Raw genomic sequence first — 27,051 nt, forward strand, 5'->3', positions numbered from 1 at the left:
ATTAAATGTTATTATATTATTTTCTTCATTTATTCCAGGGGGAAATGACTTTTGTTACAGTGGTTTCAAGTAGAAATTATAAAGAGGTGAAAAGAAACCTAAAGAAAAGACACGTACATGATTAAAAAGTAAACAAAAAATAAAATCAAATAAAAAGTAAACAGAGACCAAAACAATTATTATATTAACACAATAATGATTACACATTAAACAAGGATTAAATGTGATAAATCAGGATTTTATTACATCGTTTATTATTATTATTATTATTATTATTATACAGTTTGTTAACAGGTTGCATTTAGAAATTGTCTAATCGTGATTGCATATATATATATATATATATATGCAAATCCAAGAGACATGATTGGCTGTTCCAGGATTTCAAACTAAAGCTAATAGTATAAATTGCCACTCCTCCTCCATAAATAACAGCAGCGTGTTCACATTTCTACCTGTAGAGGGCAGTAATGGTGTTCATTTAAAGTTTAACACAGTTCTTTTTGTTGTTTCAGAAAACTCTAAGGACACTGTATTACATTGTTTTATATTGAATGTGTTTTTTTTTTTTTTAATTAAAGGTTGATTATCAAATCTAGCCTTGATTAATTCTCCTCCTGCATGGACAAAAGTATTGGGACACTTGAACATTTCTTGTGATTATGTTTTTAGTTGTTCCTGAAAGCTTTTCATCAGATTCATTCTGTAGATCAGTGGTTCTCAACCTTTTCATTGGTAAATTAAGGTTCCTGAGAGCGGGGACCCCCACTGTAGCTGAAGGTGGTTGAACACAGACATGAACATTGAAGAACAGTCATGTGGAGACAGGACCATCTATAAGGGGGATAAAGGGGAGAGATTTTTGGGGTCCATCCATAAAGTCAGTAAAATGATGGTCCATTGTTCTATGAATCTGTGATAACCACATTTATTTATTCATCTGAATAATATCCACTGTTATCCGTTTACTATTATTAGTTGGCCCATAGTATCTAAAAGATGTAAATCCTTGTTTTATTCAGAAATAAAATGGATTAAAAGTGACCAAAAAGAGACAGAAAAAGTGTTCAAAGTGTCAATATTGGCTTAAAAGTGACAGAAATGTGGGAGGGAGAATTGGGTAATGTAATTAAAAAAGTGAAACAATTAGTTCAAACTGAAAAATAATGGGCATGACAAAATGAGAATGGGGTTGAATTGGCAATATAATGCATGAAATATGGTGAAAAGATGTTAAAAGTGACAATAATGAGTCAACATATGTGACATTAGGTGGAAAAGTGGTAAAAAGGGTTTATAAGTGCTGAACATGTCTGGAAAGTAGAAAAATGTGCAGAAAATACATTGAAATTTGATGGAGAAGTGGAAAAAAACAAAAAAATATGGCAAGAAAAAGTGATGAAAATAGATTCAAATATAAAAAGTTTGGTGAAGTTGCAGAAAAAGGTAAAAATTAGCAAAAATGGGCTCAAATTTTACATTTAAAAAAAAAAAAAAATCTTAAGTTTCTGAAAGGCATCTGGCGACTCCCTCCCTGTGTTTTCTGACCCTAAGATTGAGATCCCCTTCTGCAGAATTTCAAATTTAGATTTTTTTTTCTTCTCAGAATTCCAACTTCAAATTATGACTTTTTATCTAAGAATTCCAACTTCAAATTCTGAATTTTTTTTTCAGAATTCCAACTTTAAAATCTGACTCTTTTCTTACATTTCTGACTTTAAACTCAGAATTCTGACTTTTTTCTCAGAATTCCAACTTTAAATTCTGAGGTTTTTTCTTAGAATTCCAACTTTCAATTCTTTTTTTCCTCAGAATTCTAACTTTCCCAGGGCTAAAAAAATAAATGTACAATTGTTAATGGACATTTTCCCAGATGTTGGCGTTTGTGTATTTGTGTAGAAAACAGATGTCACGCACACAAGAAGTACAAATACTAGATTTTATTTCTACATGTGTAACAGAGACAATTCATGATCAACTTTGAAAACAAAATGAAATACAAATGAAAATACATTTAAACTCAGTTGCTAATTATAGTAATAATAATATTCCGACCTGTTTTACATCCAGCGACAGTGCACGGTGCAAAACGTCCCTGATTGGTTAAGAAAATAAAATAAAATCCTACACTAGGAAAGCCTGCAGGCATAGCTAAGCTAATGTTAGCTTGGTCTGTAAACAATCTGAGAAAGACAGATCAGAGGACAGACTCTTACCGCTAGCCGTCAGTGTAGCGAAGCGTGATCAAAGCAGATGATGAAAGTGAAGAGAAACTTCTTTTATCAACTCAACGTGTGTGTGTGTCCACTTCAAACTTTCACCATCAAAACAAATCAAAGGAAACGTCCGTCTGTACATCTATAACTGACACCTTAAACACACACACACACACACACTATGCAGTAATGTACACACACGCCTGCCTCTTTATTAGTCATTGCACTTTTATTTTTATACGACTTCCTGAGTTTATCTTACTTGATGTGAATTTAGCGCACATTACTTTTTCAGAAATGACTGAAAAATCTACGTGAAAGATTTAAAAGTTCCTCGCACGCTGCTCGACCACCTATCAAATAATGTGACTGTTACATGAAAGGATGAGGAGCAAGTTACCATGGTTACTTAGTAATATGTGATTCCTAACAGCCAATCAGCTTAGGTTAAAGGCCGTATATCGCGATCTATAAAGTAAGTGCATCAAAGAAAACGGTCAGTTTTATTTATTTTACCTAAAGATTAATTTATGTAAATGTTAAGAATTCAAAGCATTAAAAAAAAAAAAAAAAAGCAAAAAAGAACCCACATTTATTTAGAAGTTGTGCCAAATTTGATCCAAAACAGGGGTGTCCAATTCCAGCCGACAAGTACGGAAGAGGATTAGGGCCAATTCTGATGGAGGAATTTATTCTGGGCAAATCGAGAATAAAGTGAAAATGTCGAGATTTAAATTGAGATTTTGAGAATAAAGTGGAAATGTCAAGATTAAAGCTAAAATTTAGAAAATAAAGTCAAAATGCCGAGAATATCAAAATAAAAAAAATATTGTGAATAAAGTTGAAATGTCAAAATAAAAGTTGAAATTTTGTGAATATAGTTGAAATATGTCGAGATTAAAGTCAAAATATTGAGATTAAACTTGAAATTTCGAGAATCAAGTCAAAATGTCAACAATAGTCAAAATTTTGAGGATAAATCAAAATATCGATTAAAGTCGAAATGTCAAAATCAAATTTTAAATTTTGTGAATAAAGTTGAAATGTCGAGATTAAAGTAAAAATTTCTCGAATAAAGTCAAAATATCGAGATTTAAGTCAAAATGTCAAGATTAAAGTTGAAATGTAAAAATAAAGTGTATGTTGGGATTAAAGTCGAAAATTAAGTCAAATCTACGAAAGCAGACATTTCGACTTTAATACAACATAATATTTCAACTTTATTCTTAAAATTTCCACTTAAATCTGAACATTTTGACTTTATTCTCGATTTGCCCAAAATTATTTCCTCCGTCCAAATTGGCCCTAATCTTTCTCCGTAGAAGTGAAAATTAGCAAAACGTAAGAAATCTAATGAACTCAACTGCAGTGTTTTTATTTGACCATTTCTACAAGACGGGGGTGCTGCTCACGTCTGGTCCTAGAGAGCTGCTGTCCTGCATGTTTTAGATGCTCCCAGCCCTGGTCAAACAAAACAAAACGCGTGTAATAAAGTCATTTATTAATCTCCGACATAAATAGATTTAAAAGCCTTAATTATAGTTGATATAGGATGATTTAAACTACCCTGAAACCCCTCATGTTTAGACAGTTTGAGTCTGTTATATTTATTTACATTCACAAGAAATGTACGTGCGTCCACGCTGTGACACAGATGGAAGGTTTTAAACATGGAGCGACCTGATTGGACACGAGTACAAAGACACAGGAAAACAAATGATTCCCGATCAACACTGGAAGATCCAGACAGCGGTGATTACTTCATGTTAATGCTAATGCTATGCTAACCATCAGCATTTAAATTTTAACAGTGCAGTAAAGTTTGATTGTTTACAAATTCACCATTTATCAGCACGTGATCAGAACTGAAAATACAGATCAAATTACGTACAAAATAATCATTGCAAGTTGATTTTGTCTTCTTTGGAAAAAAAAGCTTATGGTTTCATTTATTTAGACAAGTTTACTTTGATCTCCTCAGAAAGAACTCAGGACACATCAAAGCGATTAGTAGATGCCTCTGAGGGAGACTGACATTTGGCAGTCTAAACATGTCCAGAGATCAAAATAAATTTCCTGAAAAAAGCTGTCTGAATAAATGAGACCTTAACATATTAAAATAATGATTTAATCTTCATCAGTTATGGAAGTTGAGTGCGATGGAGTCATTTGGATCCAAAAAAGATGATTAGGGTCCAAACACTTCCTTTTAAAAATTTGGGTTATATTAGATACCGACATACGCAGACTATTTTTAGTTCACGGTATAGAACTCTAATTATTTTATTGTCTATTTTTTTTGTGATATATCCCACATGTACAACAGCAAATCAGTTCCACAATAAAATAGAAAAACAAAGTTGTCTTAACATTGTCATATTTTGAGAATTGTAATTTTACGAGAAGTCGTATCTTAACGTCGTAATTTTATAAGATTAAAGTCAAAATATTTCAAGATTAAAGTCGTATATTTTGAAATAGACATTTATTTTATGAGAATAAAGCCGTATTTTAACATCGCAATTTTATGAGATTAGTCATATTTCAAGATTAAAGTAATAATATTCCGAGAATAAAGTCGTAATATTTTAAGATTGAAATTTTTATTTTATGAGAATAAAGTTGTATTTTAATACAATATTTCAAGATTATAGTCGTAATATTGTGTTCAGCACAATAAGCATAAAATTTCACAATATTTCTTTAAAGTCATGAAATACGGAACAAAAAACAAACTTGTTTCTCATTTTTTGAATGATAAACTTTGAACAGTGTCAAATTGACCCCAAGGATAATTCGTTTTATAAGTTATTTAAGATTCGACTTTATTCTCATGAAATTACAACTAATAAAATCACGACTTTGTTCTGAAATACGACTAATCTCAAAGTGCTCAGATTTCTTTTTGTTTAAAAGTGGCCTGAACACACCGTCGCACATATGTATCGATAATATCTTTAATCTGATCCATATAAACAAACGTGTGGTCCATAAATTATATTCAGACATTATTAATCAAAGTTAAACGCAAAGAGGAATGAAGTGATTAATAAATAAATGAAGGTGATGATGTTGGTGAAGTGGAATGCTGAACGAGTTTGTGATTTAATGTTTGAATGTGAAGTGTTTATTATGCATTCATACAAAAAAATAAACGAGGAATTAATTAATCATCAGATATTGGCAGATTATATTAACAGGAAGTTATTTAAGCATGAATAAAGAATGATCTATTTAAAATAGAGGAGAAAGAGAAAAAAGGAAAGGAAAGACATGGGGGGAAAGGAGAGAAAAAAGAAATTAAACTTAAAGATAATATCTATATATGATGATCTAAACAGCTAAAAAGCCATATTTGAGCTGTGAAAACCAAAACTATGATCAATGACTATTGAGAGAAATCCCACGATGGATTTCATCTTCTACGTGACCCTAAAAGCAGCCGAGTGACGAGACAGACGTGACGATGGCAAACAAAGTGAGCAGCATGATGATGTACATAAAACAAATAGTTTATTCACTTTCAGCTTTGATTAAACTAAAAAACAAAGAGAAAACAATTCAAATCCCATTTCTGAAAAAGTCTAAACATTTTGTAAAGGACAGTAAAACAGTCGCGTTGGATCTTTATTTAGCCGAGAAATAAAGGAGCTTTTAATGTTTTCAATTGATAAAAATATAAATAAATTAAACTATGATGTGATGGTTTGGGTCTGAGGTAACAGAAAACTCAACATTTCATGCTTGCACGTGAACACCATGTGGGAACCAAAACAACGTCTCATCTAATCTGCAGTGAGAAACTTTTGGTTTTTTTCTGTTTGCCTGCAAACGTGACACGACCAACCTTTTTTTCTCACTGAAAACCGACCCATACCACATTAGCATTAGCACTTAGCATCCGTCCCAACTTTTGAGTTGAACTTCATTAAAATATGTACAAGAAGTTTTGATGATGGAAAATAAAGATTCAAGAGTTTAAGAAAAGAAAAAAAAACAAAGAAGTCTCATTTTTATTGCGTTTGTCAAAATGTCACGACTGATGGACATGGAATTTAAAAAAAACAAAACAAAACAAAATAAAAATACCCGGGTTTAATTAACAAATCTACAAGAAAAGAAAAAAAAATGACAGGAGATCCATAATACATCCATGAATGATTTTCTTTTTTTTTTTTTTCAGCTGAGGATTGAGCAGCACGTGAACCCAGTGTTTGTTTTTGTTGTTGTGGTGGTGGTGTATGCATGTGCTCAGCCCCGTTACACACACACACACACACACAAACACACAGATTTCAGAAACAAGTCGTACAAAAAGCTTGTTTAGCGTTAAACAGTGGCGAGCTCAACATAAACAGCTGAGGCTCCTCATTCAAACACAGCTGCACCCCGTGATCTCACACACACACACAGACACACACACACTCGCAGAGAGAACGTTTAGGCAGCGAGCCAAACAAATAGACAAAAAAATCGAACCCTGGGACACTTTGGGAAGAAGAGGGAATGGAACGGAGCGCTGCAGTGGAGGGGGGGGGGGGGGGAATCAGCGGCTGTTATTTTTTAGCCTTTGACGCCTTGGCTGAATTTCGTGGCGGGGTGACAGGCCTCCCCGATCCCATTCCCGCCCCGCCGCCATAAGGATACAATTTCTTATCTGCTGGCTTTAGAATCTGTGAGAGAAGAAAAAAAAAAAAGTTAAAGAGACTGATACACAATACAATAAGAGTAAGAATCAAGTAAAAACACTTCTATGCATCCATCTACAGGACTCCATTACCCACAATACAATGTGCCAAACCTTTCCAACAATATAAATAAACAGTCTTTACAAACCTAAACTTACACCTTTTTTTTTATTTTTTTTCGAGCAAATTATTGTTGATTTATTGATTATGGGGCCTACAATGTCTTAATCTGATAAAAGCAGCTTTAAACAAAGGTATCCATCTGCAAGACAAACATTAAAAACACACCTTTAACATACTCTGACCATGTGTGACGGTCTTGTCTTTTAAGGTAAATTGTAATGTTTCCAAACTGTATAGACTTATGATCATTTTTCAAATTCATTTCTAGAAATGTCACGTACTGACGATATCGCGGTATTAAAAGTGCCTCGATATCATCATGGTTATGTCACGGTATAAAATAATGAGCTGTTGCACTTAAAAATACGTTTTTTGGTTGGTTTTAGTGGACATTTCAGAGTAAACCACAAGTACCATAATGCATTGCGGTGTCGTCATCATAGGTTACAGGAGGTTGAGCCAATGGCCAGTGCGAGGTCAGAGGGGAAAGGAAACATGGTGGATGGTGGTGTAATTACTAAATCAGTCCGGGTGCTGTGACCAAACAACAACAACTCCACAAGGACAAAATATTATTTATTTTAGATTGTTTCTTTTTTAGTTATAGTTTTAATCTAGTTCTAGATATTTAATATATATTAACCTGTTCATAAGCCGTACTTAGTGTTTTATAATATGTTTCATTTTATTCAAGATTTCACATACTGTTATTACCGCAGCTCTGATTACATATTTACTGTACTAGATAATTACAAATGGTAATTCCACACGTTTATTTTAATGTATTTAAAGTCAATAAAATAACCACAGTACAAGTGTTGTTTTGTGTGCAAAGTAATGCATGTTTTCCACTCTTTGTATAGTGGGTGGGTTAGTTTTACCGTTACTCCACTGTAATGTAAAAAAAGCCCAACCAGGGACAGGAGTTGCACACTTATTTTGTATCTATGTTGAATTGCATTGTCCATGTTAAATAAATAAATACATAAATAAATAAATGAATGAATGTTGACAAGATTAGTTCTAGTCCTAACCTCAAATGTTGACTTGTTCATTTTTCTCTAGAAAAACCTCAAATTAAGCTAAACACAGAATAAAGAAGTTTGCACTACTTTGATTTATTCAGATATATTTTTTCTCGATTTGAATGTTTGCACTTTATCGAAATAATCTGTATCTGTTAGTAGTAGGCAGTATTCAGTTTCTAATGTCATGAATGTAAAAGTATGACAAATACTGTCAAAATGGTGAACAAACTTTTTTTATAGTCATAATTCTTGTTATTGTTAGCATTGCTGCTAACTGTGAGCCTTCCTGTAAAACCGTGAGCTTTCCTACAATAACAATAATTATCGTACCGTGAGGTTACTACCGTGATTATACCGAACCGTGAGATTTAGATATGGTTACATCCCACAGACCCTGGTACAAATACAGAGCCTCTACTGTAGGGGGCACATCGTCGCCTCCCTTAGGAAAGCAGTGGTAGTCTGTACATGTTTGGTTAATTAGCGTTGAACCCACCTGGAAGGAGCACATGAGCGTCTCGTCCACGCTCATCATGGCACCGGCGTTGTCAAACTCTCCACAGTAGTTTGGAGCCGAGAACAGAGTGACGAGTTGGCGCTTTGCAAAAAACTCGTAGCCGTCTTCAACCACCTGAGGATGGAACGAATTATGAAATATTACAAAGTGGTGAGAAGCTGACCATTTAGTCTCCATAATTAGTTATTCAGCATGAAAATAAAAACAGTCCCAATATTACTGCGTGTCCCACATGATTCCTAATTTAAATTTGAAAAGCGTGTCTTTGAATCAGTCAATATACATTCAATATTGTTAAATTCACTTAAAAAATTCATGATTTTCTTGTTTAGAGGAATTTTGTTGGATAGTTTGTGAGAAATTGCAAGGTTTGTGGAAAAATTGAGAGTTCTTTCCACAATTTGGAATAAAAAATGACTGCATTCATGTGATATAAAAAAAAGAAAAAAATTGCATGACCCTAAAAGTATTGTGGAGTTTCATTATATATACAACTGGATTATTTGTTAATTTACACAATTTATTCTTTCGCTGTCATTTTGACTTTCTCCTGGGGGCCGAATTGAATGTTCTACAGCAGTGTTTCTCAAAAAATAATTAAATAATACCAACAGCACACAAAATTAGATACAAATATAGTAACTAATGAAACTAACAACAAAATACACAAAATGATTATAGAAATGATCTGGATTAGAACATGAAGTGAAAATACAAGGAGGGAAATGTAAGGAAATGATAAAAACTAATATAAATAAATATATTAGGCACTAAATACTGTTTCATTCTATTTATTTACAAAATGAGATTCTTTAAAATGTGTGTTATCACTCATTAATTCCATTATTATGCTCTATAGTGGTTTTTTCACAGACAAAGTGGGGACTTGAATTCAAAAATTAGAGAAAGGGGGAAATTAAGAACCACTGCTCTAAAGGGCCAGATTTGGCCCCCGGGCCTTGAGTTTGACACATGTGCTTTAACTCATCATGACCGTTCACCAATTCATTTTGGCTATAACGTAAGGCTGCAAGATAAAAATTTAAAAAAACTTTACTTCACAAAATGTGTCCAGAAAGTTATAAATTTCAAAAATGTTTTGAGGAGGTAGCCCCCTGACTCCCCTTTGACACTGTCACACAATCCCCCTACACCTCCTGGTACAAATTCCTGGTGGAAACCTTTTTAGGGATTCATTTCTGAACCAAAAGACATTGTCTAACCTTACTGTTTAAAGGTTTAGGTGGAACAGTTAAAGCAGGTTCTCAGTCAAAGCAAACAAGACACTCGATGGTAAACTCTCCTAAAGCTTCTCACCTGATGCGCCCTGCATATTAAGTCCATGTCGTGTTTGTGCAGAAACTTTGCCACGACGTCGGCGCCGAACGTGAAGGAGACGCCGCGGTCGTTCTCGCCCCAGCCCAGCACGTCTTTGTCGGGGTCGGCCCACAGCAGGTCACACAGCAGACCCTGGTCGGGAACGTCTGTGGGTCGCATCACTCTGCGGATCTGCTCCATGGACTGGAGGTCGGGGGATAGCCCTGGAACATAGGTCACACAGAGTCACTATTCAACTGTACTGTGTCTTGATAACTTGTCTCTTCACACAATGATCAATATGAGCTGAACAAATATTGGAAATCAGTTTAAAGGGACAAATTATGAAAAATCCACTTTTGCAGTCTTTTTGAACACGAGGTAACTTGAGTGTTTACCAGCACACGAAATGTGAAATAAATCCATCCAGTTGTTTGTGGTCTGTGCAAGTCTTACAACACAGAGAAAATTGCTCAGTTTCAAATTCTTTAAGTTTGTGACATCACAAACCAAATCAGGAAAGAAAATACCCTCCACTCCACTGGTAACTCCACCCAACCTCATGAAAACTTTTGCAAAAATCCGCCATTGTATTTATCGCTAGCAAAGGAGTGATGACTACCAGTAAAACGAAAGCGTAGTTAGCGTCTGCCGTTAGCGTCGCCAGAGCTAGTTTTAGCCAGTGCAGCCGCGGGGTGAAGAAGAGTCTGATTAAAGAGGGAAGAGTGGAGGGAGGCACTCATACTTTCTCTTTAATACCAGACATTTCTGTCCGTTTCAGTGGGTTGGTAGACACAGGTGTGTGTGTGTGTGTGTGTGTGTGCGTCCCATCTCCGCTATGCACCTGTAATAATCGCCTACTCTTCCACTCAATGACAAATATGTCAATTAGACCACAGGGAACTGTTTTAAAAACTGTCTGTAGCCCATTGGTTAACAATGAGTCACTGGTTCTCATACTGACTATTGTTCTGAGGAACATCAAGCCTTTTCTAACATTCCACACCACAAAATAATTCATAAAAATACGTATGTTTTGTGCTGAAATTGTATCGACTAAGGCATTCTGGGGGATGTATGCAAAAGTTGTGGTGACTTTTTCTTAACTCATTGACTGTCTAAAGACGTAAATTGTGTTTTTCGGCTGGGGGTTGCTAGGAGACAGTGATGATGGCAGCAGCACACCTTTGGATGAGAGATCACCCGTGATGGGCAGAAGAAGAGGAAAAGAGTTTACAAGACAGAAAACGGCGCTACAAGAGTTGATGCTGAAGCTCACACACAACCAGAACATGTGTGGAACTAAGTGGACTATTGAGAGTGTCACGATGGTGAGAGAAAACGATCAAAAAACAAAGCAAGTGGTGAGCCTCAACATGTCTGGGAGGAGGAGGAAGTTGCGTGTGGGGAGAATGACGGGGGAGACTTGGAGGAACGCCAAAATACAGTAAGCAAACCATTCAATTCTCACCCAGATAGCAAAATAATAATTTTGTCATCAAAAGCCTGGTCTCAGCGTGTTTTATAGAAGGTAACCAATGTTGAGGTGTTCTTAAAGTAAAAAAAAAATGCTTTAAAGTCACTGAGAGGTTTTTTCAGAAAAAAGCTTTTTTTCTCAGCTTTTTGTCACAAACTGGCGATTTGTGTGAAACTTGCCTCTATTCAACTACTGATTACAGAAAAACCAAACAAGCTAGAAACACTTTTTTTCTGATGAAATTAATCTTTCAGAATCTAATTTCAGATTTCAGGTTGTCATAGTACAAAATATTCTGTGGGTCTCAAAAGATCAGTGAAAATCATCTAAAACGCCTGGAAATATGGGGTTAGCTGCTCTGAAAATGGCTGACAGTGAATAAGTTAAAGCTAAAGATTAAATCAGAAGTTTTTTCTTTTTTTCCTTATTTTGAAGAGGTTAAAAAAACTGATATGAAACCCTTACATTGTGATACATTTGGTTGGAACATTAACTTACCTCCGTGACAGCAGAAGATTTTCTCGTCTACGATGGCAGCCACAGGTAAACAGTTAAAGCAGTCTGTAAAGGTCTTCCACAGCTTAATGTTATACCTTCTTTTACCTACAAACACAAAACCAATCATTAGTGCGTATGAAACAACCGAACATACGAGCATTGGTTTCCTGTGAGTGAACTCACACTCATCGTAGAAGCCGTAGATTCGGTTAATTGAGGCGCATTCGTGGTTTCCGCGCAGCAGGAAGAAGTTCTCAGGGTATTTGATCTTGTAGGCGAGTAGGAGGCAGATGGTCTCCAGTGACTGCTTCCCTCTGTCCACGTAGTCGCCCAGGAACAGGTAGTTGCTCTCAGGAGGAAAACCACCGTATTCAAAGAGCCGTAGGAGGTCGTAGTACTGACCGTGTACGTCACCTGCAAGGGGCAGCACACACATACTATGACAGAGACCTTTTATCACAGAGTAACAAAAATGTGATTTTATCTGATCTGAAAAACATAACATTCATCTCGGCATTTAGAATAATGACCAATCTGAGCATTACCAGGAAAATATAAAAAGTTTAGTGTGTTTTTGGATTAATTTTGTGTATATTTTATGTTATTGTCCATTTTTTTTTATACATTTGTGTTGCTTTTTGTTTATACATTTGTGTTGTCCTTATATATGTGTTGTCTTTTTTTATACATTTGTTGTTTTTTTTGTACATTTTGCTGTAAATGTATGTTTTTTGGGAGTCATTTTGTGTACATTTTGAGTCATTTCGTGTGTCTAACTTGGGGGCCACACAAGGCTAGCCCACATGTGGCCCCCAGGCTGCACTATGCCCTGACATACAGCAAAGCAGAGCATCGATTCCATCATGTGATTTAAAATGCAAGTAACCCTCTCCAAAGAGAGAGACACACACACACACACACACACACACACACACACACACACACACACACACACACACACACACACACACACACACACACACACACACACACACACACACACACACACACACACACACACACACACACACACACACACACACACACAGACACAGACACAGACACAGACACACAGACAGAAGTGTGTGTGTGTGTGTGTGTGTGTTTACAGTAAAGCTGTTGGCTGGTGTTTATCACATGTTTTCACTGCTGCAGGGAATGCAGCGCTTTATTAAACTCACCACAGATTTTGAGTGGGGCCTCCAGCTCCAGCAGGATGGGCTGGCTCAGGAAAATTTCACGGGATTTAAGGCAAAGCCCGCGGATCTCGTTCTCAGTCAGCTGAACGTTCTTCCCTGGCCGAGAGCCCTTGACTGGAACGAGAGAAAGAGAGAGAGAAAGGAGACATTTTATGAGGGATTACAACACACGGCCAAGTTCACCTACACTGAGAGCTGAAAGGAAGCTGAATGAAGACAAAGACAAAACGTGAGCCGCAGATTTATAGACAGACTGAGGCGCTCACACCTCCCACCCAACAAATGTCCATCAATTCTGTTTGTGGCGCTGCACGAGAACAGCTAACCACAGCAGCTAACCACAGCCTCCAAGAATGTGAGCGCCTCCCTCTCCAACTATCTAACAGCTAAAACAACACTGCGGTTTAATATAGAATATATATTATACTTTATTGCCATATATGTAAATGCAAACTGCACTACTGGATGCTAAAACTGCACTACTTTTTCTGCTGCCGATCGTGTTGGGAGTCACAGCTTGGAGCCACAGACACATTGTTTACAGACATCAGCTGTTAGCATCCGTGCTAATGCTACACCAGTCTGTGCAGCGACAACGGACTGTTGTGGAATTGGACGGCTTCCAATCTTTACGTGGTGACGGAAAGCGTTAAGGAAAGAGTCTGGCTGTGTTTGTGTGCAGAGAGGAGGAGCTGCTGCTGCTGCTGGAGGTAAGAGGCACTAAACAATTTCAAAGTAGAATTATTCACTCAATTTCACCCATTTCCAAATAGTTTGATTTCTTTCCTCATATATAGCTCTGACACATAATGCCACTTATAAACACAATGTTAGTAATTAGTAACTATTTTAAGTAGAATGCGGAGTAGCTCAAGTATCATCATTGTTTTGTTTAAAAACACTTGTCATGAATAAGTATGACATGCTTTACAAAACGTAAGTTGAAGTGTTTTTCTCGTTTTGCACAAAGAATTATTACTAGTGATGCGAAAATTTTGCAATCAAAAACTTGTTTTCAGCCAAAACACTGGCACGTTTCAATTTATACAATTACATTGCTTTAATTATAGTGAGGTTAGTACATAATTACATAGCCATAAATTTGATTATACTAATAATTGGCATAATAATTTATTGCTCGAAAACAAAGGCCAAAAGCCTTTGTTTTCGAGCAAGGATTTTAATTTCAGTGCATCCCTAATATCAGTGTTCCATCATTTTTATCAAAGAGTATGCTGTGTAATTCTTAGGAATGTCCCGATACAACTTTTTCATTTCCAATATGATACCGATATTGCAGCCTTGCTTATCGGCTGATACCAATATCACCACACATACTTTGTTTTTATTAACTTTTTTTTCTCTCTCTTTCTCTCTTTTCTTTAATAAAAATAATAACTCATTTTGTAGTGTGGAATAGTCAGCGACAGTAGGTATGAGAAAAACTGACCCATTTATTATTAACCAATTGGTTACATATTTTTTAGCACAATCAAAAAAACACGCACTTCCCTTTTACTTGAGGCAGTGTGCTGGATCAAAAGGTCCAAAAATGCTAAGAAGAAAAGAAGGTCCGCACAACTGCGTAGTTAGCTCCCAATTTCAGTTTTTAATATACACCAAAAAACGTGACATTTTGGGCTGACCGCCCTCCAACATAATATCTACAGTATCCTACAATCGAATAAAATAAAAAAAATAAAATCGAAAAATCCAGAAATTTGAATCCGATCTGTTTTCAGGCTAATGTCAGACCGATATCAATATCGGATAGGTTAATTATACGTCAGAATAGAGGTGCACCAAACCCTGCATGAATTGTTTTTTAATATCTTTCTGTTCCCAATCTAAATTTGTTCCAATATCAAAAACATATAACCAGACAAAATATTAGCCAATTCCATCATTGTTTATGGGGTCCACCAAGTGGAAAAAAATAAAACACACCAATAATAACAGAAAAAAAATAATTTTATTATTAAATTATTAAATATTATTAAATCAAAATTATTATTATATATAAATAATTATGTTGATTCCCTGAAGAACATAAAACAGAAATTACAAATAACTACTAGATCATCAATTCATCATGCCAATTGTGTAAAAGCAAAATATATCATTTATTCCAGCAAAAAATAACCTAAATGTTATATTAAACGTAAATATTCACTCATAATGGGGCATGTGTAAAGATTTTGAGGTGGACCCCATAAATATAAATTGATTTACCAAATATTTTGCAAGTCTTATTTTGGTGATTGGAACAGATTTTAAAACATTGTGGGGTTGAGGCTCCCTACTACAGAAGCTAAATGACTTCTGCAATTAGATGTGAATGACAAAATATATCAATAAATCAATCTTTTATTTTTATAGCGCCAAATCATAACCAATGGTATCTCAAGACACTTTACAGTAGAGCAGTCTTAAGGACAGACTCTTCATTTTATGGATACACACATATGCATATATACGTATATACACATACATATGTATCCCACACCCAACATGAATTCATCATGGCGGCAAGGAAAACCTTCTGTTAAGCAGCAGGAACCTTGTGTGGATCCCATTCCTATGATGAACAGCCATCCACGTTATGCTGTGTTGGGTGTGTGCAGAGGAAAGGGTGGAGACAGAGTTGTTGAGACTCTGTAACTCTATATATATCAGTATCTGCATTAGTTTTTGGTTAAATGAGTTGTAAATTATCAGCATATTGGCCAAAAAAGATTTCTGGTAATGTTGTTGATGAAATGCATTTGTTAATTTTAATAATCTTTAATAATTTTAATGTTCTTGATTTTTAAGCTGTTGAATGTTTTATGTTGCACTTTTTGATCATGTAAAGCACATTGACTTGCCTTGTGTATGACATGCGCTATACTAATAAATTTGCCTTGCCTACTTGATACTTGCCTTTAGATATTATATTTCTTATTTAGTTTCCAAAGCTAAAAGAACTGTTAATTCATACAAGTGATTCCTCACGTATTCACACCCAGATACTAAACAGTGACGTTAAGCTGCATCATTATCGTACTGCCTAATGTCTTCAATGACTGAGTTGGGTTGGCCAAAGATAATTGTTGGCTGTGCAATGAAAACACATCCTTTTATTGTCATGATAAACCAGCTAACTAAAACCTGTTTGGAATGTTCCCCACATCATTTCAAGTCACACCTCACCAAAGAAAAGAGGAGTAAAAGTGCAATGCACAGCAGGGTTGGGGTTAATTATAATTATCATTCTGTAATTGATAATAAATTACAATTATGACGCAATTATAAAAGTATTTGGAATTGAAAAAAATATGTTGCTTTTGTAATCATAATTGAATTGTAATTGAGTTCAGAAAATAATATGTAATCAAGGAAATTTTATAAAAAACTGTCATTTAAATGTAATTAAACGCAAACCAGCGAAACCCATGTTACAGTTCGATGACTAATATGTATTTCTTTAGGATCATTTGACCATTTATTTAAATAATAATAAAGATGATAGATGATATTTTTTAGCGTATTTTATAGCTGATTTCAGACATGGATCAAACAGACCCATCATCATAAGAGATGTGAACAGAAAGCTAACAAGACAAAGGTTACGCTTTATAAGGGTTATTTATTAAAGGCTCAGTAATTGTGATTAATTGAATTTGAACTTCAGTAATTGAGGATGTAATTGTAATTGATTTTCAGGGGTAAAATAATTGTAATTTAAATTGTAATTGGGAAAAATGCAGATCATCGTAATCAAAATTGAGTCGTAATTGAACGTTTAAGACTTAATTATAATTGCTAGTAGGCACTTAAAAAGGTTGGAAATGTTTAAGTTTCAAGAAGCAACGCTTAACTTATCCTAATTTATTAAATTGATTCAATTTCTACATTAAATAGAAAATCTACATGTTATTTTACTCGCTAAAAACAAACAACTTTTAACTAATTGTAAAACATGTAAACTTTGTAAAACCCATATACCAAATGTGCAGCATTAAAAATCATTTTAAATCACTGATTTACTACAAAAGAACAAACAAACACTTTCTCAGAAAACAATTGTGTATAAAAGTGCTAGAAGCTTTCGTGCAGGTAAATATCTGGTGAAGCAAAGACTAAAAGTAGTGAAAGTGGGTATAAATACCACAGCACTGCATGTCACTTTAAACCTGGATTAGAGAAGGCTAAACCCTGATGAAGCTTATGCCTAAATTAGCCACGTAGCCCATGGGCAACACTGAGCTTATCGTGAGGCGCACAAACAAAAGGCTTTTTCCGCTGCACTGAGCAGGAGGTGCACACACAAAGGCTTGGATCAGTGGGACAGGAAAGCTGGAGTGCTGATGGGAGTCAACAGTTGGTTTTGGTTCAGCACTCCTGTCCTGACTCACTGTGAAGAGATCTGCATGATGTCACGTAAGCCAGACGCGCTATTTAGCAACAAACTCCCACTCACTTAGCTCTTGATATGCACAAGTAATCCTATTGAAACTGCTCTTCATCTAAACACTTTTAATTGGTTTGGTCTTGTAACAGCAGCAGGAGGAGTTTACCTTGTTCTCCACATCCAAGACTAAACAGCATTTCAGTCCCAAACAGAGAATATCTCAATGGCTACGTTTATGACACCGTTAATTCCCCTTTATTTCAGAATAAATATGAAATCATCTTTAAATTTTTTTTAAATGACATTGTAGTAAACATCTAATTCTGAATGAAAATGGCCATTCTGAGTTCAACTTAAAGGTCCAATATTATGCTATTTTTCTCCATCTCCATTTGATCTAAGAACCCCAACAACATAGTCTGAGGTTCTATCTCCCTGTGAGGTTCTAGTCCTTCTGAAAAGTCCCTTTAATAACACTTCTAAAAACAGGCTGTTTTGGGGCCTACTTATGCATATTGATGAGTGGGCGTGTCTATAGACACTGGTTTCATGCCTCACTCTTGCGAGGGAGAAAAGTGATCACCAAAGCAATTTTCTTTTGCTATCCACACACTGTTATTGTTTTCAGCCAAAAAACTGCACATTACAGTAAAACACATGGTTATTTAAGCACCTATTGTGATTGTGAGTCCGTCTCAGCACTACTTCAGGGTGTGTTTATCACAAGCAGCAGCTGAGTCAGTCAGCTGTTTCAAACACTCAAGGAGTGTTAAGCTGCTGAGTCACTTTCTTCTCCTCCTCATTTCTACTAACCACAGGAATAGTCCATTTAAGATGATAATCATTTATTTTATCCAAACGCTGCGTCGCATTGTGTCACAAACACGTCAGATCATGTCAAAGGCAATACAAGGCAATTAAACGGCTACTAAAAACGCAACTTCTCCCAACCCCCAGACTTAAAGTGGAATTGAAAAAAGGCGAATTAACATTTTTCCATGTAAACTTCAATTCCTAATTACCCTTTCCATGTAGAAACAAAGCAGCATACTTTAATTCAGATTAATTCTGAATTTAAAAAATAATGTAACTGTGGCTAATGTTAACACGAGCTAGGTTGTAAATTCACAGATGTCTCCAAAAACAAAGGTCAAGGTAGTTGCATAAGAGGATAAAAATACAGCCACTATCAGTGTGTTTGTCTTTCCTGTGTGTTTTGGCAGACGACCTTATCAAAGCCTCAGTACAAAACACTCCAGTCAAAGTCAAAGTCCCCGGAGGAAACGACGAGTGCACGAGCACATTTCTGTATAATACTGATCAGCTCCACCAGCTCAATAACCCCTGCTGATCATAAAGCAGCTAAACACACAGCAGAAGTACTCAAGCTACTGGATTTCAGTTGCTTTTATGGGTACTTGTAAGGCTGGGCAATATATCAAGTTCTTCATAAATATTGATATATTTATCTAGGAGATATAGCAATGGACTATATCGTATTATCCATATAATTCACGTAACATTAAAAGTTTCTTCCGTAGAGCCGCAGGTATGCTTTATTCTCCTCGCCGCCGAAACAAACCATACTGAAAGCTTCAATGACTGCGCCTGTGTGGTGAGATTACCAAAGCAGTAGCCTACCATATTGCCAAGACATGGTCATCATATTAAAGTCTAAGACAGGCATAATGCTCAGTAAAACACTGTGTGCGGGAGTGTGTGTGTGTGCTGTAGAGATCCAGAGGTGTCCGCTGTAGTCACACTGTACGTTTATTATAAGCAGGGGAAGCTCAAACACTGCTTCTATGTCATTTCAGACGAGACAGTAACAGAAAAGAAACATTAAACTCGGTCCATGCGCTCACTTCAAAGCAGGTCTGATTCAACTCTGACCGCACGTTACCATGCCTACCTTAAAGGGACAGTCCTCAGAAGGCGATCTTGACAGCGCGTGTGCCTGTGCGTGCTTGTAGTGGCAACTGTTTATATATTACGTATCTGATAAATTCACAATAGTCAGTAAATCATAAATAATTGATAGTTAATTACAATAATTAAAAAAAAAAAACGTACAGGACTTTGGTCAGTTGAAGTTGATATTAAAATGTGCACAAATGCACATCATTTGTTTTATACATTTTAATATTGTTCTCTACACCTCTGTTAATAAATGTGTTATTTTAAGGTTTTGCCTCTGAAAAAAGAAACTAACAGGTACGCTATGCTATAATAGTTAGGGGAAAACATTAATATATTGAGTATTGCCATTCTGGTTCGATTTTATGCATCAAAACATCATCTCAAAGCAGGGGCAAAATATCGAGATATATCGTAGATAGCTTGAAAATATCGAGATATTAAAAGATAGCCATATCGCCCAGCCCCAGGTAGTTTAATTATATTTGTAAGTCAGTCATTTTACTTGTACTCAAGTACATTTTAAAAAAAAGTTAAGTAATTCCTTGCATTTCTACACCCAACCCTTAAATATATTATTCTAAAATGCCTAATGGACATTGTGAAACTACAAAAAATTAATTAACCAGACAACAATCAAATGCATCACATCAGACTAAACGAAATGCACGGCACCAAAACAGCATTGAATGGAGGTTATTTTATCATTTTTAGAGTTCAGAAATGTAGCCATACTATAGTAGAGCTGTACAATTAATTGAATTTTAATCGTGATCATGATTTTGGTTGCCATGAATAAATTAACCTAATTGTCAGCAATATAGTTACATTTGAAATACAGACTCTGCACTCAGTAATAGTGTATTTATTATTTTAGCCTTTGGTACATGATAACCATTTGGGTTAATTGAAAAAATAAATAAATTCATTATAATCAAAATTTAAAGCTTAATTTTGCTCTGTAAACTGTACACATACTAAAATCGTGATTATCATTTTGGCCGTTTTTTCGCACTATTCCGAGATGCTAAGGGAAGAGTTTAATATTGTTTTAATTGTAATGTTATAAAATATGTAGTTATCTGATTTCTCAATTAGAAAATTTAAGCCACTGTGAAGTTGCTGTTGCAATTTTGCTCAAACCTGGTTAAAGCTTGAAATTGTTGAATGACAGAACCTCATTTACTTTTTATTTTGGGATTGTTCTATGCATTTTAACTCTTGAGGACAAACACAGCAATAATGTTGCACTTTTGACAATATATCTGATGTCTGCAGTCATTTTTAAGTGCACTGGAAAAAAAAAAAAAATTGAATCGAAATTCTAATTTTTCTTTAAAGGGCCCATGTTACACTACATCAACTTTTTACTTTAAAGATCATAAAGGTCTATTAGGGCTTTATACACATGTCTTAAGTGTTTTTTCATTGATTCCCTCAATCATTAGTTAGAGGGTGATTTGCTTCTTTCTTACTGCAGGGTGAGCCCAAACACCTCGCTACAATTTGATGACACGTTCCCACTTTGATGACGAATCTGACGCAGCACTGAGCTGGAGAAGTCACGCCTCCAGGAAGCTCTCTGCCGTGATTGACATGTAAACAGACACACCCACAAAGGTGAGCATTTCAGTGTCCTTCGCGCAGTGCTATGATGTATTTTCTACAGTCTATGTATGTACCGGTGAACGCCCCGCCCCCACGCTCTGTCTTGTGTTTATAAAGCAGCATGAGCTCAGCTACGGAGTGGGTGGGAGGAGCGCGGGCCGTCCTCTGGCACTAAGTTACCATGTGGGGAGGAGGAAGTCAGTGTCCCGTCTATAGACTTGCCCACTCATGAATATGCATAACTAGGATGCAAATCAGTTTGTTTGTGTAGAGTTGCTTAGAAAGTGACATTTCAGAGGCTAAAACTCTGGAAAACAGGCAAGTTTGAGAAAATATACCTCAAATACTATGTTTTTGGGGTTCTTAGAACAAATGGAGATGAGTGAAGACAATAGCATGATATGGGACCTTTAAAACAAGAGGTTTTTTTTTAGGCAAAATCGTCCAGCCCTAATGCAAGGGAACTGTAACTAGTACTTTTACTTTGAGTATTATTTAATTGAACTACTTTTTACTTGTACTTGAGTATTTTATGTATGACATACATCAGTACTCTGTACATCTCTGCACAGTGGAGACTTCACTAAATAAACATCTAATATTGTGACTGTCCTCCCATATTTATGCTGTTATGCATGTGAAAAGTTCACTCAAAGCTAATTCTGTTACAAAACAACTGCACGTGTGAAACAGTCGGTTGCTTCGCTCCGTGCAAGGACGAGCTCAGAGGTCGCGACATTATTTCTGCTGCTCTCCAAATGAACTGAGCCACCGAGGCAGAGAAGATTTATGTGTTGGTCGTCCTCTGGGCTCTGGTTACGTAACCACCACCGTTGTGAAGATAAAACAACCTGGTTTGTCCACTCACATCTCCAACCAGGACAGATCTACCTTTACAGTCTCACAACAAAACAGGAGAATTTCACCACATCAACTAGTTACAGTAAGGCTGCACTGATCCCCATTTTAGCAGGAACAAAAACCTAAAACGCACAACACATTAGTGGTGTTTTTAGAGGTTTTGTTATGTTGTCTTGTAGGTCAGTGGTTCTCAATCTTTTTTGGCTCAAATGTCTTACTTTTAAATGCAGGTACCCCCCTTATGTCCAACTACTACATTCTGCTCAGAATTCTGTGGAAAAATCAACTATAGAGTATAATGATGGAGTGAATGAGTGATAACACACATTTTAAAGAATCTCATTTTGTAAAAAAGGTGGAAAGAAACATTATTTATTGCCTCCTGAAAAGATTTATTTCCATAGTTTTGATCATTTCTGTTTATCTCCCTCCTGATGTGGGACCAAGACTGATCCTTTTATTTTCAGTTCATGTTCAAAACAAGATAATTTATATTAGTATTTTGTTATTGTTTTTATTATTCAGTATATTTTTCTCCTATTTTCTGTGTTTTTGCAGGTATTATTTAAATCATTCTATCTCAGTGTGTGTGTTTTTGGTGTCGTTTTGTATGTTTCTCTGTTGTTTTTGTGTATTTTGTAGTGATCTTGTGTGTTTCTCATTTAGTGTCTTTGTTGTTGTTTGGTGTGTTGCTGGTAAAAGTATTTTTTTTTTATCTTGGTGTGTGTGTTGTTTATTCTTTTTATTATTCAGTATATTTCTCCTATTTTGTGTGTTTTTGTGAGTTGCTGGTAATATTTTGTACGATTGGGTTTTTTTTATTACTAAAAATACATAAAACCCCATATTTTTAACATAGCCCCATTTCAGAAACACTACTGTAGATTATTTTTAAAATCTACCTCAAACCTTGTAATTTCCTTTTTTTGTAAAACCAAAATACTGCTGTGCACTTTATTTTTTGTCAAAGAGCTGAAAACAGGTCTGCAGTGTAACGTGTTGCACAAGTTGTGTTTGTTTTCAAAATGTGAAAAATGAAAGATTAAAGGAACGGATATAATTTCTTCCTTCATATTTGAAATACAGTAACTAGCTCATGTGCAGTTAAAAGAACACGTTTGTATCGTTTCACATGTATTGTTCAATGTTTTACATTAAAATAAGATTTAAACATTCAAGGTGTATGACGTCAAATATTAAAAAATAATAATAAAATCGGGATCAGGAGATCAAACCTGCCTCCGATGAGTATTACACAATTAAAATTTTCCTCTGAACGCGATAACATAATTTCACACACTGAACACCCACGATTAACAGCAGTATTTCACAATTTCACATTCCCTCCTTTTCAAGGTAAAGCATTGAAACAATGCACCACACGTCTTTGAATATGTTTAACTTAATATATAGTGATTAGCCTGTAAAGCTTGGAATACAATGACTGAGAAAACTACCTTAAGGTATTTTTAGAAACTGAATAATGTCACCACTGTCACCAAAACTAAATCTGAATGCAAACAATGACAAAAAGAATCAAACCATCGACATTGATCCATATTTTTGTCCAATCTGTTGCTAGTTTTGTATTTAGAGGAAGTTCATGTCAACATGTGAAGGAGTGGGACATGAAGATCTTTTTTTTTTTTCTTGTCTGTGTAGAATGTTGGAAATAGGACTTAGTGGGTGTGCCCTGCTGGAAAGAGAATAATACCAGTAATCAATCTAAATCAAGGTTATTCAGCCCACTGACTCCTTTAAATACTGTGTGACAGTAAAATCTGGGGTAATTGAAGTAAATTAAATTGGACTAAAAACTGAAAAAAAAAAAAGCAGACTCAAAAAAAATAAAAAATTATCCTGTCATGTTTTAAACATTTTTATCGGAGTTACCGTGTTTTACTTGGTGTTTTTTCATAAAGTTTACATAATACATTTCCTTTGACGTTTAAGTGTAGTTATCTAAACTTATTTCATTCAAAGTCAGTCGTTTCATTTGCGTCTAATCTGCAAATGCTTGATTATGTTTCTCGTCGTTTTGAACATTTTCAGCAAAAAATAGTTCAAGAAATATGAAAAAATAAATTAAAAAAAAGGTTAATCTCATCTTAATAATAGGCTTACATTGGCACCGTTTTTTAGTCTGAAATGCATTTTCATGTTTGCATTGATTGTTTGAGCTGCTGCGATTTCATCTCTAAAGCTTCATTTTGTAGAGCACCCTTGGGTCGTAGTACTCATCTTTCAATCAGTGTCAGAAATTAGCAAGGGCCACGAGCCATTTGGCCCTCAATCTAGCCGAGAACACACAAAACTGGACTAAAGCATGCCGAGCTAACCCACCGAAACACAAGACTGGGATAAGCGCTAACGTCGTCATAAAAGCAAGCGACTGCGTAAAAAGTACATGGCTTCAAAACTTGTCACACGTTGTGTGAACTAAATGTTTGCATAAAACTGTATGAATCCATCCAGCCTTGTGAAACGAAATATTGTTTAATTATTATAATTCACATTTTACAAAACAAAGCTGCTCCCATTAGACTAATGTAAACATTATGATTATTACACCTAAATATCCTTTTATTAATACTGCTCTCAGTAATTAATGATGAATTCATCAAGCTAGACCTGATTTAATTATAGGAAATCAGAGAAATATTTATCAACCATAACTTCATTTAACACATTATAAGATATACCAGGGGTGGCCAATCCTGGTCCTCAAGAGCCCCTATCCAGCATGTTTTAGACATTTCCCTCTACCAACACACCTAATTCAAATGAAGAACTCATCAAGCTCTGCAGAAGCCTGATAACGATCCTGGTCATTTCAATCAGGTGTGGGAAGAGGGAAACATCTAAAACATGCTGGATAGTGGCTCTTGAGGACCAGGATTGGCCACCCCTGAGATATACATTAAACAAGATTCAGCAGCTTGGTTTATATTAAATAGTAAAAACGCTATTGAACTTATTTTTGCCTTACATGTGCTTTTTTTTTTTAAAGAAAAGAATTTGATTATAAATGAGGAAATAAATTAATTATATATAATAACACTAATGGAATGACCCACATGCACAAATATTTGCTATAAAATATCAGCCCATGAAGAATAGCTCTTTGAGTCAGCAGCTATTTTAGCCTTTTGTAATGTGTAGACGCTACATAGATTCCAGTGTTAATGTATTCAATCTCATTGGAATTTGTACGGCACCTGTTTTTAATTTGGGAATTTTTATTCTATTTTTCTTAATTTAAGTTCTTTAGAAAATGTAGGTCTATTAAACTTCTATTGTACTTTTTTGTTGCTGTTTTGAAAGTTTTGTTTTGTGTAATATTTACAGGCTACTAAGAGCTAAATAAGCCCAAAGTTTCCCTACATCTGTCTTCTTCCTGTAAAAGCTACCGTACTACTTGTAAACTTCACTCTGAAAGGGTGAGCTTTTCATTTATTTGCATTAGCAGAAGCATTTGTACAGAGTCCAGTAAGGGACATGCATGAGATAAAAAAGGGGGGTAATTATGTCAGGATTTTGACTTACTAAGTCAGGGCATTGTACCAAAAATGCTTTATAGTGCGTTCAAGTACATCAGTTTCAAGCATAAATCACACCAACAGTACTGTAAGGCGTATTGTACCAAAAATTAATCGAAAATCAAATTGTTTTCAGCAAACTCCATCACATTCTTGTTCTACAGGCCCTCAGGTACTTCTATGCCAATTTTCAACTACATTCTCTGCAGCTTTTTCTCACAATTACACAAAAGACACCCAATACATGCAGTACAGTACAGGCGTATTGTACCAAAAATTCATTGAAAATTAAATTGTTTTCAGCAAACTTCAACACATTCTTGTTCTCAGGTACCTATGCCAATTTTCAATTACATTCTCTGTGCAATGCTTTAATTATAGTGAGGTTATTACATATTAATAGTTAGAAATGAAATGGACTAATAATTTGCAGAATTTATTTCGGTGTTTCGGTTTTCGGCCTTGGATTTTTTATTTTCGGTTTCCGATAAAAATTTATGGTAGATCACTAATTTTGACTTTAATCTTGAAATATTACAGCTTTAATCTCAAAATATTACAACTTTTATCTCAAAATATTACAACTTTAATCTCATAAAATTATAATGTTATTGAGATACGACTTTATTCTCATAAAATTAAAACTTTAAAGTCAAAGATTTCTTTTTTATTTTAATGTTGCCCAAAATCACCGTCGTACATCAAATGTTACAGAAGCACATTTTAAATTTGGGATGTTGGATTTGTAGTTTAGTTACTGCTCTACTACACCAAAAGGTCTGAAATAAACGTTCTGGTGTTGGTATTTGGACCCGCGCGTCGTATGTTTAACACCCCATACACAGCAAGTTACCCATTAATACACCTTCACAAGCAGAAAATCCCAAAATAAAACCGGGGGAAAACGCCATCACAACCGGGGTTCGGTCTTCCTTACCTTCCAAAAGACGCTGAATTATGGAGTCGATGTTTAATTTGTCCGGCTCCGCCATTTTCTGTTTTCCGTCGTTCCTCGGGTTAACTCAGTGTTCCGTGCAGCGCCTTAAATCCACAGAACAAACATTATAAGAGGGAAACGAGGTGTATAACTGTGTTTAAATAGTAGTTGTTTGAGCTCCCGGGCTTGAGCTAACCGGCCAACACCAAGACTGATGTAGCGGTAAAACTGGTCTTCGGTTTAACTGGTGACCAATGTCGCCGGTTGCTGGTAATAACGTCGACGATTCAGGCGATATAGCTTTACATAAAATGTATACAAGCATTATTAACAAGCTCACAATCATTTATATATTGATTTTCAGGTTTGAGACCTGCATCGTTAATACCAGCAACGCAGCGAAAAGCCACTCATCAGTTAAAACGGACACCAACTGCAACACAACATCCAAAAATCAATGAGCTAGCAGCTAACTGAGCTAGCAGCTAAGTGACAGCTAACATACACGGACTGTCAGCAGTCAGCTAATCTGAGCAGCCGCGTTGAAGCTCACAAGCAGACATAATGTGTTCCAACCTTGTCCTGAGGTGGGTATGGGTCCTGTACGGGTGTTAAATGTGGGCTCGGTTCGGTCTAGCTGTGACCGGGACGCTACGGTGGATCTTCCCACAGGAACTTTAAAACACAGCCGTTTGTAGCCGAGCCTCCGCCGTGACGTCACGCTGCTTATTAT

At 35.6% G+C, this 27,051-nt stretch overlaps 1 protein-coding gene across 1 annotated transcript; it reads right to left on the reverse strand.

The window, feature by feature from the left end:
- Positions 1-5,712: 5,712 nt before the first annotated feature.
- Positions 5,713-27,051, reverse strand: ppp1caa (protein phosphatase 1, catalytic subunit, alpha isozyme a). The gene is made up of 8 exons (XM_028454400.1): positions 26,895-27,051; positions 26,319-26,422; positions 13,046-13,177; positions 12,048-12,278; positions 11,865-11,969; positions 9,890-10,113; positions 8,552-8,686; positions 5,713-6,889 (listed from the first exon to the last, which is right to left on the reverse strand). Exons 2-8 carry the CDS (start codon positions 26,371-26,373, stop codon positions 6,773-6,775), a joined length of 999 nt encoding a protein of 332 aa, XP_028310201.1. The 5' UTR covers positions 26,374-26,422; positions 26,895-27,051; the 3' UTR covers positions 5,713-6,772.

This window comes from Gouania willdenowi, chromosome 8, assembly GCF_900634775.1.
Source record: "Gouania willdenowi chromosome 8, fGouWil2.1, whole genome shotgun sequence".
NCBI classification, from domain to species: domain Eukaryota; kingdom Metazoa; phylum Chordata; class Actinopteri; order Blenniiformes; family Gobiesocidae; genus Gouania; species Gouania willdenowi.